This window comes from Henckelia pumila, chromosome 1, assembly GCF_033568475.1.
Source record: "Henckelia pumila isolate YLH828 chromosome 1, ASM3356847v2, whole genome shotgun sequence".
NCBI classification, from domain to species: domain Eukaryota; kingdom Viridiplantae; phylum Streptophyta; class Magnoliopsida; order Lamiales; family Gesneriaceae; genus Henckelia; species Henckelia pumila.
In genome coordinates, this window is record NC_133120.1 from 41,410,083 (window position 1) to 41,428,654 (window position 18,572).

Genomic DNA, 18,572 nt, shown 5'->3' on the forward strand with positions numbered 1-18,572 from the left:
ATCAAAGTCTTTTTGTGGAATCCTTTTGGAAACAAAAGAAGAAGAGACGTAGGAGATTCAGCTCCGAACTTCCAGAAACAATCTCTTGCCTTACAATTTTACTTACTGCGCTTACAATATTTGATTTACCTTAGCTTATTTAAGTTCAATCTGGGAGGAAGATTCTTCCGCTTTTCAGACCTTTCGAGCAGAATAAAGTTTTAAGCAATTAAAACTTCCGTCTGGTTTATACAAATCAGATCGAAGTATCTTTAAAATTTTAAAATAGTGTATTCACTCCCCCTCTACACCTTTTTCGATCCTAACACTTCGTTACTTAATTTTATGAGATACATATTTTATTAAACTTATTCTAAAATATTAATTTTCACAATATGTGAATGGAATGAACCCATGTCACAAAATATATAAAAACTACCCAAATTATAATCCGGTCGCAAGTGGCCTACCCAAATTATAATCCTACTCCTAATCTGCCTAACCAAAAGTCAACTACTAATAGAACATAATTATTTGATACAGAAAGAAAACACACACACAAATTCCCCGATAATATATATATAAATAAATCCTTCGAACATCGGTTCTTGGTCTCAACTGTGGTGCTGTTTGTTGTCTACTTCTTAGCGGACTTTTTCTCTTTCGCGTATTCGCCATGACTCATATCCTTCCTCGTTTTTTCTTCCTTTTTTCAAGAATTCAACGTTTTCTCATATTTTTTTACAAGTTTTTCGTTCTGTATGATTTAGATCTGCTAGTTTTGATGAAAATTTTGATTAAAAGACTAATATTTGTGCGTTTGTGCTGAACCCGTGTTTTCTTTTAATTTTTTTGAGTATTTGTTCATCTGTGAATTCGATTAATTTTGATTTATGTGTCGACTTTTTTTGTTGTTGTTTTTTTTTTGGGGTATTTTCTTAACTGGGTTTCACGTGGGAACCAAAGAGATCGTGATAGAGAAAGGGCTCAAGTTCGGGGTGCTGCTAAAGGCAAGCAGAAAGATGATGGGTTGACCCCTGAACAGCGCCGCGAAAGGTATTTTTATTTTCTGTTATTTTAAAAAAAATATTTCAAGATTCGATTTTTTCCTTAGAAGGTTAGATGTCTTGATTAAGATCTGAGTTTGTTTCCATCGTAGTTTTCCTTTTTTGTAATTTTTGTCTAGTTTTAGGTTTATTAAACTTTGAGAGTGAAATTTTATTCCAATTATGGTGTGATTTGGTCAATTTTGACTTTTTTGTCCATTAAGTTTGAGCCTCAACCGGCTTCAGATTTCTGCTTCTTTGAATTAAAATATGTTATGAGATTCTGTTCAATTTATTTTCGGCATGTCTTTTTGATGCAAGTTGATTCTGTTGACGTTTGAAATTAGCTCTGTAATCATGGATATGGAAAACTTAATGTAGATAAATGCTCTACAGTTTGTGTCTTTGTTAATTAATATAAACAATCCGAATATTAAATGTAGAGCAAGCCTCCAAGAATATGTAAGCCAACGTAACAGTTTATAATCACAAGTTTTTTCTCTATTTTCGCTCCATGATCCATCATTTAGTAGAGGTTTTGTGTCATTAGTTTTAATGGATTATTATTTCATAGCAACATGTATGTATCTGTGTGTGTTTACAAAGGGACGCGAAGGCGCTTCAAGAAAAAACAGCAAAAAAGGCAGCTCAGGCAGCACCAGGAGGTGGTGATGCTGGAAGTAAGAGCAACAAGAAATAGGGAAGCATTCTCTATTGATAACTTTCCCAATTGCATATTTAATGTTTGACGAACAGTTGTATACTTCTTTTTTCTCCTTCTCAATAAGACTGCAAGAGTCGAATTTCTACAGTTGTTGTATGAATGATAATGGCTTGTTGGGAAACATTGTTTCTTTCATATCTAGTGGAATTCACTTCTTTTTTTCTTTAGTTTCTAAGAGGAGTTTGATCTTTTGTTTGAAGTAACTCTCGAAGGAGTTTAATATCTTCATTTGGAATGTGATTTATAAATTTGACAGCCAGTGTTAACTTTTCTGTCGAGAGTATGTCTACTACTTTTTTTTAGCAGTTGGCTCGCAATATTTGTAAATTACATTCGAGACCATCTTTCCATGTTGGAGATAAGATCTGGATTGCTTGTTTGAATGATTTTTTCTCTTTCATATTCATTGCTACTAAAAGAGAACTAAGAATTATTTGAGCAATATCTAAAGTTTGGATAATGTTTGCCATATAGTTTAAGGTGTTCTATGTCGAATCTTATGCAGAACTAAGAAATGTACTTGTTTGGAGTGGGGGTTCTTCTTGAATACTTTCTAGTTGTATGATTGTCTCATGACATGTTCACAGTTTGACCGATCTCGCATTTGGTGGAATTGTGAGTGGAGCTGGATTAGTGTAGTAGGATGGAGATACTAAACAATAGGTTAGATTGTGAACAACCCGTTTGAGAACACGACTCCTAAGCCGTTGGATCATCCATTGCGCCCTTGTATAATCGCAGATTTCATGTGTGTTTTCTTTTTTATTCAAAGACTTTTGAACGTAGTTTGATTGAATGAACACAATGGATAAACAAAAGCAGCTTGGAAACTATATGTTTGGGGGCCTTGGGCAGCAATTGATCACTGTTTAATACTATGAAAATTTCTTTTTGCCTTTTTGCTGTTTTCCTCTCCATTTCTGAAGCGACATTGGATCCATACTAATGTGTGAGAAAACTAGAACAGCTTTATTATTTTCTCCATTCACAGGAAGCGTTTTAATATCGGGAAGGTTGAAAACCAGAACAGATTTATTATTTTCTCCATTCACAGGAAGCGTTTTAATATCGGGAAGGTTGATTAAAAGCAGTGTTCTAAATATCTTGATTAAGTCTCTCTTAATCTCGCTTAAGCTTGAAACTTTTTCATAAAGTTTCGCTTCGGTCAAAAGCGGTAAAAAAGATCAAGTGTCATTAAATACGATTAAATGTGACATTTCTAAAAACCAAAATTGATTAATAAGACGAAAAATAATCATAAATTAGCGATTTTATTAGTAAGTGATTGTTAGAAATGTTAGAAATGTACAATATTAGATGGTTAAGTGTAGCGATGATGTGAATGCAGTACACATTGAGGGATTTACAGGTAATGTTTTAAAGTAGACCAATTAATTTAGAATATGTTCGATGACACGTGATATGAAATGATCGATGAAATAAATTGAATTAGAATCTCACACAAATTAATGCATTACACTTGAATTTATTATATTTATTTATTATTACTTCGTTATTTTGTTTGAGTTGACTAAAATTATAATTTAAATTTAAAATGTTTTTTTACGCTTAAGCTCGTAGTAATCGTGCTTAAGCTTAAAAAACTAGAAACTTGGCTCTCACGCTTCACGCTTTTTAGAACATGATTAAAAGTATTGGAATATGTTTGTTAGTTATTTCAAAAAAAAAATTAAAAATTAAAACAAAAACTGTTCGGAAGACATAAATTTATTTTATGTATCATTATATTATATTATATTAATAAAATAATAAAGTTCATTAGTGGCACATGAACTGTCGAACGTTACAGAATAATTTTTCTCGGAGTTTGGATCCAATTTGATGATTTTAACAATGAATCAAATATTTTTAGAGTTGATTCAAAAAGTTCGCAGTTTTTTGCTCGATTTACTTGCACATCCGACTCGGACCGACAGGTGTTGGTAAATTTCCTCACTAGCGTAGCATGTGAAGGAGAACATTTCTGGATCAAACGGAAACATAAGACAGTTTTTTTCCCCTATATTTCTTAATCTAAATATTTTAATAGGGATATAAACGAATCGATTCGCGAGCTATTCGAAGCTCGACTCGGTAGAAAGCTCGTTCGGTAAGCTTATCGAGTCGAGCCCGAGCTTGATTTTGAGCTCGATAATTTTCACGAGTCGAGCTTGAGCTTAAGGATGTTCGACTCGTGAGCTCGCGAACATGTTTATTAATAGGCTCGGGAGCCCGAGCTCGGGCTCGGCTCGTTTAGGAGGCTCGCTAGAATGGGCTCGAGCTCGGCTCGTTTAGGTGTTCGCGATCTCTAGCTTGGGCTTGGCTCGTTTAGGAGGCTCACGAATATGTTCATTTAATTTATGTGGCTTTATCTGAGTTTGAGTGGACAAATAAAAAATATTAATATTGATGAAAATGAAATGATTAGAACGTAATACTTTGTTGAAATAAAGATGAATTTACAATACATAGGATGTAGCCATAATTTGTATTTTTTATTTTAACTTTAAAATCAATGTATTAAAATTTTCTTAAAAATACAATAAATAAAATATTTATATGTGCAATATTACTACTGAATGACAATTCAATCAATACATTTTTAAAAAACTGAAACAACGATTTTATTTAAAATGTCTTACGAGAATTAGAACGATCTGTGATAGATGAATGATATTAAAAAATTTTAGTTAAAAGAAGTTATGAAATTATCTAAATTAAATTTTTTGAGTAAAACTTGTTAACTCAATATATGTATATATGCACAAAATTTTAATAAATTTATATAATATTATTAAATAAAATATTTCATATACAGACAGATCGTATCACAAGTAATGCTTATATCTTATTATAAAAAATAATAGTGTGGTGGTTTCTTTAAAAAAATTTAATATGAATATACATTTTTTTAAATCTAAAAATATATATTATAATAATTAAGCCACATAATAAATTTTTATATACTTGTAAAATAAGCATTGACATTGTTGATTTTCTTCAAGGGTAAGTGCTCGAAACTTGGGTTTAGCATTTTTAGTTGGGAGCTTCAGATTTTATTTTAAGGATATAAAGAATAGCGAAACTTGAATTTTGAGTTTATTAATTATTTGATCGTGTGATGAAATTTTTGGAATGATGAATGCAATTGTGTATATAGCTATACAACAGAGGATAATGCACATTGAACTTGTACAGATTGAAAGAAGTCGAAAGATTGTGGTTGAAATTTTCATCTAGAATTGATCTATAATAAATTCGGAGATTTCAATATATATCATGACTTGAGCAGTTAATAATGATGTAGTAAATTCATAAAGACAAAACCTTTAATTGAGATGGGGTAGGGGGAGGAAATATTAGAGGGGCGGTGGTTAGGAGGATTACATCAAATGTAGTTTGTCAAACACGCCTCAAACTAAACTAATAAGATTTTCTCCTCCCGATGAGTAAAATAAAATCATAACAATATTATACTCAGAATACTCGTAGAATTATTTTCTACGATATCGTTTGTAGGCTAGACTCGTATTCTCAGTCCAGAATCAATTCTAATAAAAACATTTAATACAACAAATAAACATATATTTTAATACATGAAACATCAACTTTTAAATCATTTACACAACACATAAAATTATTTAATTAAGAATAACTATTAAATCTTGATTAAATAAAATAAAATAACTTAAAACTCATTTAAAATTCATTAATAAATCATGAATAGATTTATGAATTTTTCGGGTATTAAAATTTTACTTTAATGGACTCGTTCGATTTGCTGCCCCTTAACTTAAGTCCATTAACCTAGTCTGGCCCATGAACAACTTAGTCCAACATAAATAAGTCCGATAGCTCTCATGGGTCACTAGGCCCATTACAAATTAATGGATTCACTTAAATTACTTACTTAAGCCCATTAGTATATTTTAATCACTCAAGCCATCATCACTTAATTAAGCACTTAGACCTCTAATTAAATTCCTGAGCCCAAAATAAAATAACCCAGACCCGTACCCATTTGACATGACCCAAATAACATCTAGACCCGAACCGAACACCCCTGCGTGAGCCCCTGACCAGCTGCCCAAAAATTGAAAACTCTACCTCCCCAGTGTTATGACAGTCCTTCCCAGAGCAGCCATGGCTTGAACCATGTAGGGCATGGTTTGGCCATGGTCTGTTTTCTACGAAAAACCTGCGCGCAGCCATCATGGCTGTCCAGCCCTTGCTTGGCCACCACTAGGCTGAGTCCCCCCTTGAACCCTGACCCTAAGTACCCTAACTCGACCCTTGAACGTGGTGAAGCAGCATCGAACCAGCCCTTGGATAGAAAAACGAACCATCAAAACAACTAGTGTAAAAAAGTGAACATGATGCATGAAACATGAAGTTTGTGTTCTAAATCACATACCATGCAATCCATGATAATTTTAATGCATAAAACAATGTATTTATGATTTAAACGGTGCAAAATAATGGATAAAAACATGCCTTCGCGTTTAAAACGCTCGAAAAACGAATACGATTGCGTAAATCGCGACACAGGACGAACGGAACGCCAAAAATCTTGAATTTTCTTCAAAATTTCATGTGGTGTGTGTATGAGTGTGTAAGGCGGTTGTTCTTCTTGATTTTCTTCCAAGTTTACGTCAAAAAGGGGTTGGTGAAGATTGAAACTAGTTTTATGTATTTATTTATGTAAAAATAATGGACTTAGGATTTTATTAAATAACTAATAAGGCTTAGCCCAATAATAATCATCTTTAAAATATTATTTTAACATTAATAAGTCCTAATTTTTGTAATAAATAAAAGCTTGATTTTTGAAAATACTCTAAAAGCCCTTGAAATAGCCTAATTGGGTGAAAAATAGGATTTTAATTAATTATATATATATATATAACCCATAATATTTTTACAATTTAAGTCTTAAAATAATTATTTAGTAATCTTGAAAATATTAGACATTAATTTCGATGAAAAACTTTTACCTCGTTCGTCCACGATCCCGTCTACGCGATCGTAAATCGACTTGTCCTTAAAAATTCATAACACTCAAAATAATTGTGTTAAATGCCATAATTAAATTTAAAACATGTCACATAATTCACATAAAAATCATTTAACCCCTTTTTATTTATTTTTAAAATAATTAATTTCCTAGTTATGCATGCGGTTTTACGTAAACGAATTTATGGGCGTTACAAAAACGCTCAGTACAGAAGTACGAATATACATATACCGTGCGTGCACATGAAATATGATGTGTACTGGAGAAAACTATCCAGAACATTGCTCAGTCAAGGTGCCATGGTATTTAGCACAGTGGGCCGTTGCATAAGGAGGTGGCTCCCATACCATATAACTGTGTATATAACCGGCTCAAAGTCCATGAAAATCCAACCACTAAAATACGGGGCTGAGCGACCCCTACTATAGGCTATGCAAATCAAGGCATAAATCTCAACGTGTACATGAATGCCGCATAATATCAATGCACATAATAATGCCACAGTAAAAATGCAAACACAATACATGTATATTTAACCAGGTATCTCGGATAATATGTCCGTACCTTAATCTCAGCAAATAAGAGCAACCTAGCAAATCCTGCTCTCTAGTCCAAGCCTATAATCACAGTCACTATATCAATTATAGTGCTCTAAAAGCCTTAAACAAGCTATTACATACTTCCTAATCTCTATAGGGATTCAAAATTATAACTGCATCTATCGTCAGCCTGCTGATGACAACTGCCTCAAAACTTAGGCATAGCTCCGTTGCTATCCCCAAAGCTCTCCTCCACTCCCGGCCCTCCAGTAGGACGCCTAGAAACCCCTAAAAGCCCAAAAGACTAGCTAGAATGGAGAGAGGAAAGTTTGGAAGGTGAAAATGAAAAATGAGCTCCCGGACACCTATATATACACAGCGATCGAAACCTCCGATCGCACGATCGGAGATTCTGATCCAATCAGAGCTTCCGATCTATGCTTCCAATCGTCCCCAGCCAACCACATGTCCTTCTTCTAGAAGCTATCTGCCGACAGTCCGATCAGAACTTCCGATCACGTTCGGAGCTTCCGATCCTGCAGACGTGACTACTAACGTAATATTTTGTACAACTGGCATTGGTGACGATCGAAGCTTCCGATCCACTTCGGAGCTTCCGAACGTGAACAGAACTTTCGAACCCAAAACTGTGGTTCCGATATGCCCAATACCCTCAACCCAACTGGACTATTTTCGATTGTTTTGAATCCATTTTTCCACTCCTTAAACCTATTTGAGGATCCCTTAATCATGTTTTAACTTATTAAACATAATTAGACGCTTGATTAACTTAATTTGAAAACGGGTTACTACATAATATATTGTTGTCGGTAGTTGTTGTGCGCAAATTCTTTAGATAAAGCATCAATTTCTTAACTATGGTGTATCTTTTTCAAAAATACCCATTTTTTGTGATAATAATAGCGCCATATGTCTTAAAAAGAATCATGTTCAACATTCTCGCACTAATCATATTGATATTCGACATCATTTTATTCATGACCACATTGAAAAAAATGACGTTGAACTTCTATATGTTGACACCAAACATCAAATTGCTGATATTTTTACAAAACCACTAGTTGAAAATACTTTTACTCGTTTTCGTGGTGAACTTGACATGATTGAGTTGTAAATACATGTGTATGAAATTGAATTTGATGTCACATTAGGGGAGCAATAGAAATATGAGGACTATAACATTGGATGATACAAATTAATTGTATTTATTCAATATTATAATCTCATACATTTTAAAATTTCACCATTTACTTGTTTAGGAGTGCTCATGCATTTAATATAAATAAAGGTCATTTTTGCAAATTTTTTCTGATCTCGTTCAGAACCACCGAACCGTCTTGGAAGCTTCCGAATGCCCCTTGTAACAATCATGCCAATTTTTAAATTTTCCCGCTCTTTTTTAAAAAAATTTCCTCTTTTTCAAGATCATAACCTCCGATCTATATTGGAACGTCCGATCTTTTTCCCATAAACCACGTCCATTAACTTTCTTCTAGAATTTCTACATTTCCTTCAGACTTCGGAGCTTCCGGACCAGTTCGGAACCACCGATCTCTAATCGGCTGACATGTGTCATAATCCAAACTATCGACATCGATCGGAACCACCAAACGCATATCGGAATTCCGAACCCGTGTCTATAAATACAGTTCATCTCTTCCGATTTTATTCACACCATTCTACTATCTTTTCAAATTCTTATCCTTTCAGCCCTTTTTCCATAATTCCTATGGGTCCTCGTCGCAATATCGAGTCCGGAAGCTCGAGTCAATGCACCCGTCCCAGACTCGATGCCCAACCTCATGATCCAACTTACCGGCCATATCTCGACCCATACCAAACGAATACCATACTCATCCAATTCTTTCCGATCATACTCTTGATACTTTCTACCTTGAAACCGCTTTTCTCCCTATCCTTCAACTTATCCAACATCAACAATGGGAAAATTTCTTCTATCCATCCTATCCTGCCCTTGAAACGACACAAAAACTAAAACTAAATTGTTTTTTAAACATACTATACTCTCTACTATATTTCATTACTTTAAATTAATATTTATAGATATATATATATATATATATATATATATATATATAATACTTAAAATAATTTTACATAACTTAATATACACTATATAAATATAATACATAAAATCTATTAACCAAATCATGATAAAATCTCATGCACAAAAATTCCATAACTAAATAATTAAATAATATTACTACAACAATTCCATGCAACTTGAACATAAATACGTAAATATATAATCGATGCATAAATTAATATACAATATATAAATATATATAAGTATATTACATGCAAATAAATACATAATATTAATTTACTAAATCATGAACAAATCTCATGCAGAAAAATCTCATAATTAAATTCTTAAATAATATTTCTTCCATAAATCCATGCAAACTTAAAAATAAATACATAAATCTAATATCCATGCATACTCTAAAAAATACAAAATAATAAAACATGTGCAAAATATTTATTCTAAATCTCAAACATAAATATCATAAATAGAGCTATGGTCACGGGTACTAACTGCCACAAGCTATAGAAATTCCTAGCAATGAGCAAGGAAGTACCTCTAGAGACATGACTGATATGACTGCCACTCCAATGGAAACATTACTCAAAAGATTTCAATCCTACAAGCCGCCAACACTGAAAGACACTGAGAATGCGGTTGAGTGTGAAGGTTGGCTCGATGATATGGAGATGTTATTTGATTCTCTTGATTATGGTGATGAGCGGAGAGTCAGATTGATAGGGCACCAGTTACATGAGGTTGCAAAGAGTTGGTGGTTCACAACAAAGAAAGCTCTAGAGCGTAGAGGAACTGTAATTACCTGGAACGTCTTCAAAACTGAGTTTTACCAACGCTTCTTTCCGGTGTCTTATCGCAAAGATAAGGGAGCTGAATTTGCTAATTTAAAGCAGGGGAATTTAAACATTGAAGAATATGTTGCAAAGTTTTCTACCCTGCTACGTTTTGCTCCACATGTTGCTGATAGTGATGAGGCAATGGCTGATCAGTTCATTAATGGACTGAATCCAGACGTCTTTACTTTGGTAAACACAAGGCGACCGAATACTTTTGCTGAGGCTCTGAATAATGCCAAGGGAGCGGAAGCTAGTTTGATCCAACAGCGAGGAGCTTCGTATGCCGCACAGCCTCAGAGACAGCCACAACCTCCGGTTCAGATTCCACAACAATCTTCTCGATTTGAAAGTGGTAGTGGCAGTGGAAAGAAGGGGTATTTGCAAGCACGAGGGAAACAATTTAAAAAGCCGGGGAGCAGTTCTTCGAGTTCCAGTGGCTCAAAACAGAAGTCAGGAGTGTTTTGTAATAGTTTTGGTGGAGGTCATCCAATCGATCAGTGCCGAGGTGTATCTTGGAGGTGCCATATATGTCATCAGACTTGCCATTTTGCGAGGGTGTGTCCTCAGAGAGGTTTTGGACAATCACGAGGTATAGAGTCATCACGATCAGTGGCTCAACCTGCGAGACAAGCCTCTTCTGTTCATTCCTTTCAACCATCACATCCACAGTAACAGACAAGGCCAGGAGGGAGTCAGACAGGTAGTCAGCCTTTGAGACAACAGGCTCATGTCTTTGCATTCACAGAGGAACAGGCACAGGGAGCACCAAATGATGTGATTGCAGGTAACTGTTCTCTTTATGGTTATCCTGCCTATGTATTGATAGATACTGGTGCATCTCATACATTTATCTCTGAACGATTTGTGTCATTACATTCTTTGCCTACTGAATCATTACCTGTTGTAGTATCTGTCTCTTCACCTTTGGGGAGAGGTCTTATATCTATGCAGATGGTGAAAAATTGTTTGCTACAATATGATGGTAATGAGATAGAGATAGACTGTATTATTATTGGGTTGTCTGATTTTGACTGCATTATCGGAATTGATATGCTAACCAAGTACAGAGCTACAGTAGACTATTTTCAGAAGGTAGTGAGGTTCAGACCCGAGATGGCTGGAGAATGGAAATTTTATGGTAAGGGTTCTCGTGCTAAGATTCCTATGATTTCAGTATTATCTATGACTCGACTTTTGCAGAAAGGAGCAGAGGGATTTATTGTTTATACAGTGGATGTTCTGAAAACTAGCCCGAACCTGGCCGATTTTCCAGTGGTTAGTGAATTTGCGGACGTTTTTCCTGATGAAATTTTGGGATTACCTCCATATCGTGAGATTGATTTCAACATAGAACTGATGCCAGGTACTGCACCGATTTCTAAAGCACCTTATCGAATGGCACCAGTGGAATTGAAAGAGTTGAAAGATCAGTTGGAAGATTTACTGGCCAAGGGATACATTCGATCTAGTGTTTCTCCTTGGGGAGCTCCAGTATTACTTGTCAGAAAGAAAGACGGTTCAATGAGATTGTGTATTGATTACCGGCAATTGAACAAGGCAACGGTAAAGAACAAATACCCTTTGCCTCGTATTGATGATTTATTTGATCAGTTGCAGGGTTCTTCTATGTATTCCAAGATCGATTTGAGATCTGGATACCATCAGTTGAGAGTTAGAGATTCTGATATTCCGAAAACTGCTTTCAGAACCAGGTATGGCCACTATGAGTTTATAGTTATGCCGTTTGGTCTGAAAAATGCTCCAGTTGTGTTTATGGCTTTGATGAACCGTATTTTTCAGAAATATCTTGATGACTTCGTGATAATTTTTATTGATGATATTTTGATATATTCGAAGAATCTGATTGATCATTTAGAGCATTTGAGAGCTGTGCTAAAGACCTTGAGAGCCGAGAAACTGTATGCTAAACTGTCGAAGTGTGAGTTTTGGCTGAAACAGGTTGTTTTTCTTGGGAATATCATATCTGGAGATGGTATATCTGTTGATCCAAGCAAAGTCGAGGCAGTGATCAGTTGGTCTAGACCCACATCTGTTCCTGAGATACGTAGTTTTATGGGTTTGGCTGGGTATTATCGTCGATTCATTAAAGATCTTTCTAGTATTGCGAAGCCGATTACTCAGTTAACTCAGAAGAATGCTCCATTTATCTGGTCTGAGGCTTGTGAATCCAGTTTTCTTGAGTTGAAGAAACGATTGACCAGTGCACCAGTTTTGACGATTCCTTCAGGTACTGGTGGTTTCACTGTGTATTGTGATGCATCTCATCGAGGCTTTGGATGTGCATTGATGCAATGAGGGCATGTGATTGCTTATGCCTCAAGACAGTTGAAGCCTCACGAGACCAGATACCCGATTCATGATCTTGAATTGTCCGCCATTGTATTTGCTTTGAAGATTTGGAGACATTATCTGTAAGGGGAACAGTTTGAGATTTATTCTGATCACAAGAGTCTGAAATATTTGTTTTCACAGTCAGAACTGAATATGAGACAACGTAGATGGCTTGATTTGCTTAAAGATTTTGATTGTGAGATTAAATACTATCCGGGGAAATCAAATGCAGCTGCTGATGCACTGAGTCGAAAGGTATGTTCTTTATCTCTATCGACGATTGGTGTATCAAATTTGATTGAACTGTTATGTTTCTGGATTAGTATTTGACACGAATTGTCAGCCTCTTCGACTTTATCAAATTCAAGTTGAACCAGCGCTATTTTTGCGAATTAAAGAAACGTAGAAACTTGATCAGAATGTGCAGAATTCGATTGAGAAAGTCCGATCAGGGCATGTATCTGAATACCAGGTTCGAGATGATCTTTTATATGTACGTAATCGCCTTGTAGTGCCTGATATTTCTGATGTGCGACAACAACTACTGAAAGAGGCACATTGTAGTCGTTAAAACATTCATCCTGGTGGTAGGAAAATGTATAATGATCTCAAGGCTCAATATTGGTGGAAACAAATGAAATCAGATATCACTGATTTTGTGTCTCGGTGTCTTAATTGCCAACAGGTGAAGGCTGAAAGAAAGAAACCGCCTGGTTTGTTACAGAGTTTATCAGTGCCTGAATGGAAATGAGATCATATTTCTATGGACTTTGTGACGAAGTTACCTCGATCTTCTAGAGGTTGTGATGCTATCTGGGTGATTATTGACAGATTGACGAAATCAGCGTGTTTTAATCCTTATCGCATGAAATATAGACACGACCAGATGACAGAGATTTATGTTCGAGAAGTTTTCAGATTACATGGAGTGCCGAAGTCTATTGTATCAGATCGTGATCCTCGATTTAAATCTCACTTCTGGCACAGTTTACAGAGTGCTTTGGGTACTCAGTTACACTTGAGCACAGTCTATCATCCACAGACAGATGGACAGTCTGAGCATACCATTCAAATCTTAGAGGATATGTTGAGAGCTGTAGTGCTTGATTTTGGCACGAGTTGGCAAGATTCACTACCAATTTGTGAATTCTCGTACAACAACAGCTATCAATCGAGTATTGAAATAGCTCCGTTTGAAGCTTTGTATGGAAGGAAGTGTCGATCTCCTCTTTGCTGGGATTATATTTTAGAGGTACCTGATATTGGACCTGACATGATTCGAAATATGACTGAACAGGTGAAGCTTATTCAGAAAAGAATGAAGACAGCTCAGGACAGACAAGCAAAGTATGCCAATGTTCGACGTCGACCTTTGTCTTTTGAACAGGGGGATAGGGTGTTTCTGAAGATTTCTCCGTTTAGGGCCACCGTACGATTTGTAAAGCGAGGGAAGTTGTCTCCATGCTATATTGGTCCATATGAAGTTCTTGAGAAAATAGGCAATCTTGCCTATCGATTAGCTCTTCCTCCGTCCTTATCTGGAATACATGATGTTTTTCATGTATCGATGCTTCGGAAATATCTTGCTAATGAATCTCATGTGCTTCAATCTGATGAAGCTGAACGCGACGAAACCTTGAGTTATTTTGAAAAGCCAATTCAGATTCTTGATCGTAAAGAGAAGCAACTTTGAACGAAGACTATTCCGCTTGTGAAAGTTTAGTGGAGTCGTCATGGTATTGAAAAAGCAACCTAGGAGACAGAATCAGACATGAGACAACGATTTCCAGAGATGTTTCATTGATGTGAGTATCTTCTTTAGTCTTTCTGTTATTCGTTTGATATTATGTGCTGATAGTACTTGAGATTTCGAGGACGGAATCGTGTCTTAGTGGAGGAGAATTGTAACGCCCGGAATTATTTAATTTTAATCCGAAAATATTTAATTTGGGAATATTTAGAGTTTTGATTTAAATTCTAATATTCTTAAATTAATTAGGATTGAAATTGAATAAAATTAAAAATTGAGGACCAAATTAAAATTATTGAAGACTTGAGGGGCCAAAGTGCAAAATTCTGATTTTAGTGGGACACTTGTTTGATTCATGCATGTTCACGTGTGATTCATCACATTTCATCAGAAATTCAGAAGAGAACCGAGAGAAGAAGAGGAAAGAAATCTCAAGTTTATTCTTCATCTTGTAATCTCAGTATCTTTTGATCCGGTTATCCGAATTCGATTTCGAAAATTGTTTTGGAATCCTTGCAACGAGGCCTTCGATTTGATGTAAGTTTTTGTATCTTTCATCATGGTTTAAGAATTCGAAAATGGCAGAGATCAGATGTGATTATGAATTGATGTTGTTGAACTTCTATGTTGTGTTATATTGAAGTCGGGTTGAGGAACGGATGTCGTATCGGTTTCTTATGAATTTCCAGCAATTATTTCGAAATCCCTATAGTATGTTATGCTGGTTTTGATTGATATTCAGCTGATATATATAGGATGTGAATGATTGTTAGAATTGATATAGTTGAGTTTTGGATTGCCGAGTTTATACCGTTACGCCGTCGAATTTATGATTTGAAGCTGTTTTGCTTGGTTGTATTGATCTGTGTTTCCATGGTTTATTAGCTGAAGATTTGGGCTTATTTAAACTTCATTTCAGATTTGGTTTTAATGCAATCGAGCTCGAGAAAGTTACTTTCGAATTGATAGAGATTGGAAGTAAGGTTGAAGTAATTCTACAATGCAAATTGGTTGGTTTTGAGCAGAATTTTAATGCAAGATGGTGTGGTTCTTTGTACAGATTTGGATAGCTTGAAGTTATCTTGAAACCTCACATTTGAAAGGTAAAAGTGGACTACTACTTGAATGGGATTAAAACTCGAGATGGTTTGTATCGAGTTCCCTAAATCACATACTTATTTGCTTGTTTGCTTTTATGTGCTCTTTTATGAATTGTTGAATGAGTCTATGATGTTAATGAATGTTATTATGATGATATATATTGCATTCATCTTGTGAGACTTATTCTTGATTTTGAAATGAATGGAAACGTTCGATTAGACGATTTGAGGGATTATATATGTATGGCCTAGGTGGTTGAGTTAGCCTAGCGTCTGATTTATATATATAATGGCTTCAAAGTCTAGGGAAGTAAGATAAGTAACCCCACCTCGATCGGGAGAGTCGGTGGTTTAGTTACGATATCTTCTTCTCGGGATCCCAACCGACGAAATGAGAGATTCTTTAAGAGAAGCTTATTTTAAAACATGCATTGTCTTTTATTATATATTGAGTTTGATATATATGACATGATTTGCATGTTAGTTGCTTTTACTGGGAAATATGTTTCTCACCGGAGTTATCCGGCTATTGTTGTGTTGTATGTGTCATGGCAATAGGCGGGAGTGGAACAGGGCAGAAGCGAGCTTGAGGAACAGAGAATGAGGGATTAGCGTGATGATCCGGTATAGATGTTGAGTTGCTGTCACTTGTTTGATAAGATCAAGAGCTATGTTGTATAGCTAGTAGACTTGAATCTTGTTTACTTTACATTTTAAGTTGATTCTATGTTAGAGTTGAAATTGTACACTTGATAGACTTGAGTCTATGTCTAGAGTGTTTACTACTTGAATATGAAATTATACTTGATCTTGTAATCACATTGGAACTAGATGTGTTACTTTGGTATTGAGATGTTAATGTATATGTTGTTGCCTTGTTAATGTTTCTTAGAATATGATGATGTGTTTTTGGACTTGATTCAATATGTCTAGAACTTGATCTTTATTTTGTGCATGTTTTTGTATTAAAGAATCAAGTTGGGAAGCAATTTTCAGAACAATAATGAGCTGCAATTCTTGGGCAAGAATCTGCCCAGGGCAGCACCCGAGCTGCAGAAAACAGCAGCCCGAGCGCACCCTTTGGTGCTCACACCTGAGGGTGGGCGCTCGGGCGGCTGAAAAGAGCCGCCCGAGCGCACCCCTCCCACTAAAAAATATATATATATATATATTTGCAGCTTCGGATGCTTGTTGATTGCTTATATTTAATTCATGATCTTGGATTAATTTTGTGATTTGACAGATTAAGAACCGGGTCGTCACAAAAATCATACTTATATATCTAATAAAAATGCATGCATGAATTAAATATATTTTTACGGACCTTTTATTTTTTCACGGACTTGTTAGAGCTGCTGACCACCTGACTTAAACCCAAAAATTTCTAGACTGGCCCAATAAGCATTAAGCCCAACAAGACATGACTCATTAATTCTCATGGACCTCCAGGTCCATGACAAACTAATGAGCTCATTTAAAACATTAATTAAGGCCATTAAACTATTTAACTTAAAATTAATCTAATAAATTATTAACTAGTCCATTATCCTAGGGATTAGACCGTTAAAATTACTAAACCCGACACAACTTGGCCCAATAATTCTCATGGATCACGCGGCCCATGAAAAATTAGTGTGCTCACTTCATTAATTATGTAAACCCATTAAACTAGCCCAATTAATTTATTTAACCAAGCTCAATCCCATTAATTAACAACTTAAACTCTTAATTAATTAAAATAAAAATAACCTAGCCCAAATGATCTAACCCAAACCCGGACCAAAATAATTTGACCCATTATATTTTAGACCCGAACCGAACTCGAAAACCCGAGCCTGGCCCACTTAGAACCTAAAGAAAAAAAACAATACATAGCCCAATAATCTCTTCTCACGTGAGCATCCCCCACCTTCAGCCTTCTACCACCCAGCTCCGGCCACCCCTGGCCGGAGCTCCATAGGAAGAACTTCTCCAGGGTCATGCCGGTCACCATGGACCAGGCCTTGGTCCAAGCCATGGCTTGCATGGCTAAAAAAAGAACCCACTTTCCCTAACCAAAAATCTGCGCGCACCCCTTATTGAGCAGCCTGCATTACCCTAAAATTTTAGACATGCTCCGGCCACCATTGGCCGGAGCCCCGGGGACTGTACCCTCCCAGGGTCCAGTTACAACACGTGACCCAGCCCTGGCCCAAGCCAAGCCATGCATGGCTCGGCCAAGGCCCCTAAATCCCATACAAAAATTTGCTCGCCTAGCTGCTGTCATAGGCCATTCTTGTATGGTTCCAGCCACTTCCAGTCCCGAACCACCAAACCAAAACCATCCCTAAGGACCCTAGATCAGACCCCTAACAAAGTTGCAGCAGTACCGATCAAGCCGTGGTCAAAAAACTCGTCAACATGAGCTTTATGCATAAAAAACGTGGTTACATGCATGAATCATGAATAATATCCTTAAATTCTGCAAACACTTGCATTAAAAAATCATTCACAGTAAAAATCAGTGTATATGATTTAATGATGGCCAAAAATGGATTCGAGACGTGCCTTTGCGATTTATTCGCTCGAATATACGTTACTAACGCGTAGATTGATCTCCGGGACGAACGACACGTCAAACTCTTGAGTTTTCTTCAAAGTAATTGTGTTGTGTGTGCTGTGAAGTGGAGGAGGGTGTCTGATGAATAATGGAGGCGGCTCAATGGGAGAAACGTGAGTTTTGGGTAGGGTTTAGGGAATAATTGTTTATAGTATAATTACACAATTAATATAATTAACTATTATACCATAAAACCTAATTTAAAAACTCTTAATTAAAATAATAATCTGATTTTAAGGATAAAATCCAGAAATAATAAATAAATAGATTTTTAAAAGTCCTTAAAAGTTATTAAAATGGCTTAATTTGGGGGAAAATGGAATACTATACATATATACTTAAAAATACTAAAATTTTCATGAAATAATGCCTTCAAATAATATTTTAAAGTCTATAAAATTCCATAAAATATTTTGGATGAAATTCCAACATTTCGTTCGTCCACGGTCCCGCCTACGCGATCGCAAAATAACATTTCTCAAATAAATTCATAAATTGCAACATAACGGGTTAAATGCCGTAATAACATTTAAATCATGCAGATTAA

The 18,572-nt window shown here is 35.7% G+C and overlaps 1 protein-coding gene across 1 annotated transcript; it reads left to right on the forward strand.

Annotated features, from left to right (window-relative positions):
* Window positions 1-504: 504 nt before the first annotated feature.
* Window positions 505-1,916, forward strand: LOC140875317 (uncharacterized). The gene is made up of 3 exons (XM_073278977.1): window positions 505-661; window positions 932-1,035; window positions 1,632-1,916. Exons 1-3 carry the CDS (start codon window positions 656-658, stop codon window positions 1,723-1,725), a joined length of 204 nt encoding a protein of 67 aa, XP_073135078.1. The 5' UTR covers window positions 505-655; the 3' UTR covers window positions 1,726-1,916.
* The last annotated feature ends 16,656 nt before the right edge of the window (window positions 1,917-18,572 follow it).

Bases quoted from the DNA above. Each gene is read 5' to 3' on its own strand.
- LOC140875317 (XM_073278977.1), top strand. The intron at 1,036-1,631 runs GTATTTTTATTT...GTGTTTACAAAG, and splicing joins CCTGAACAGCGCCGCGAAAG to GGACGCGAAGGCGCTTCAAG.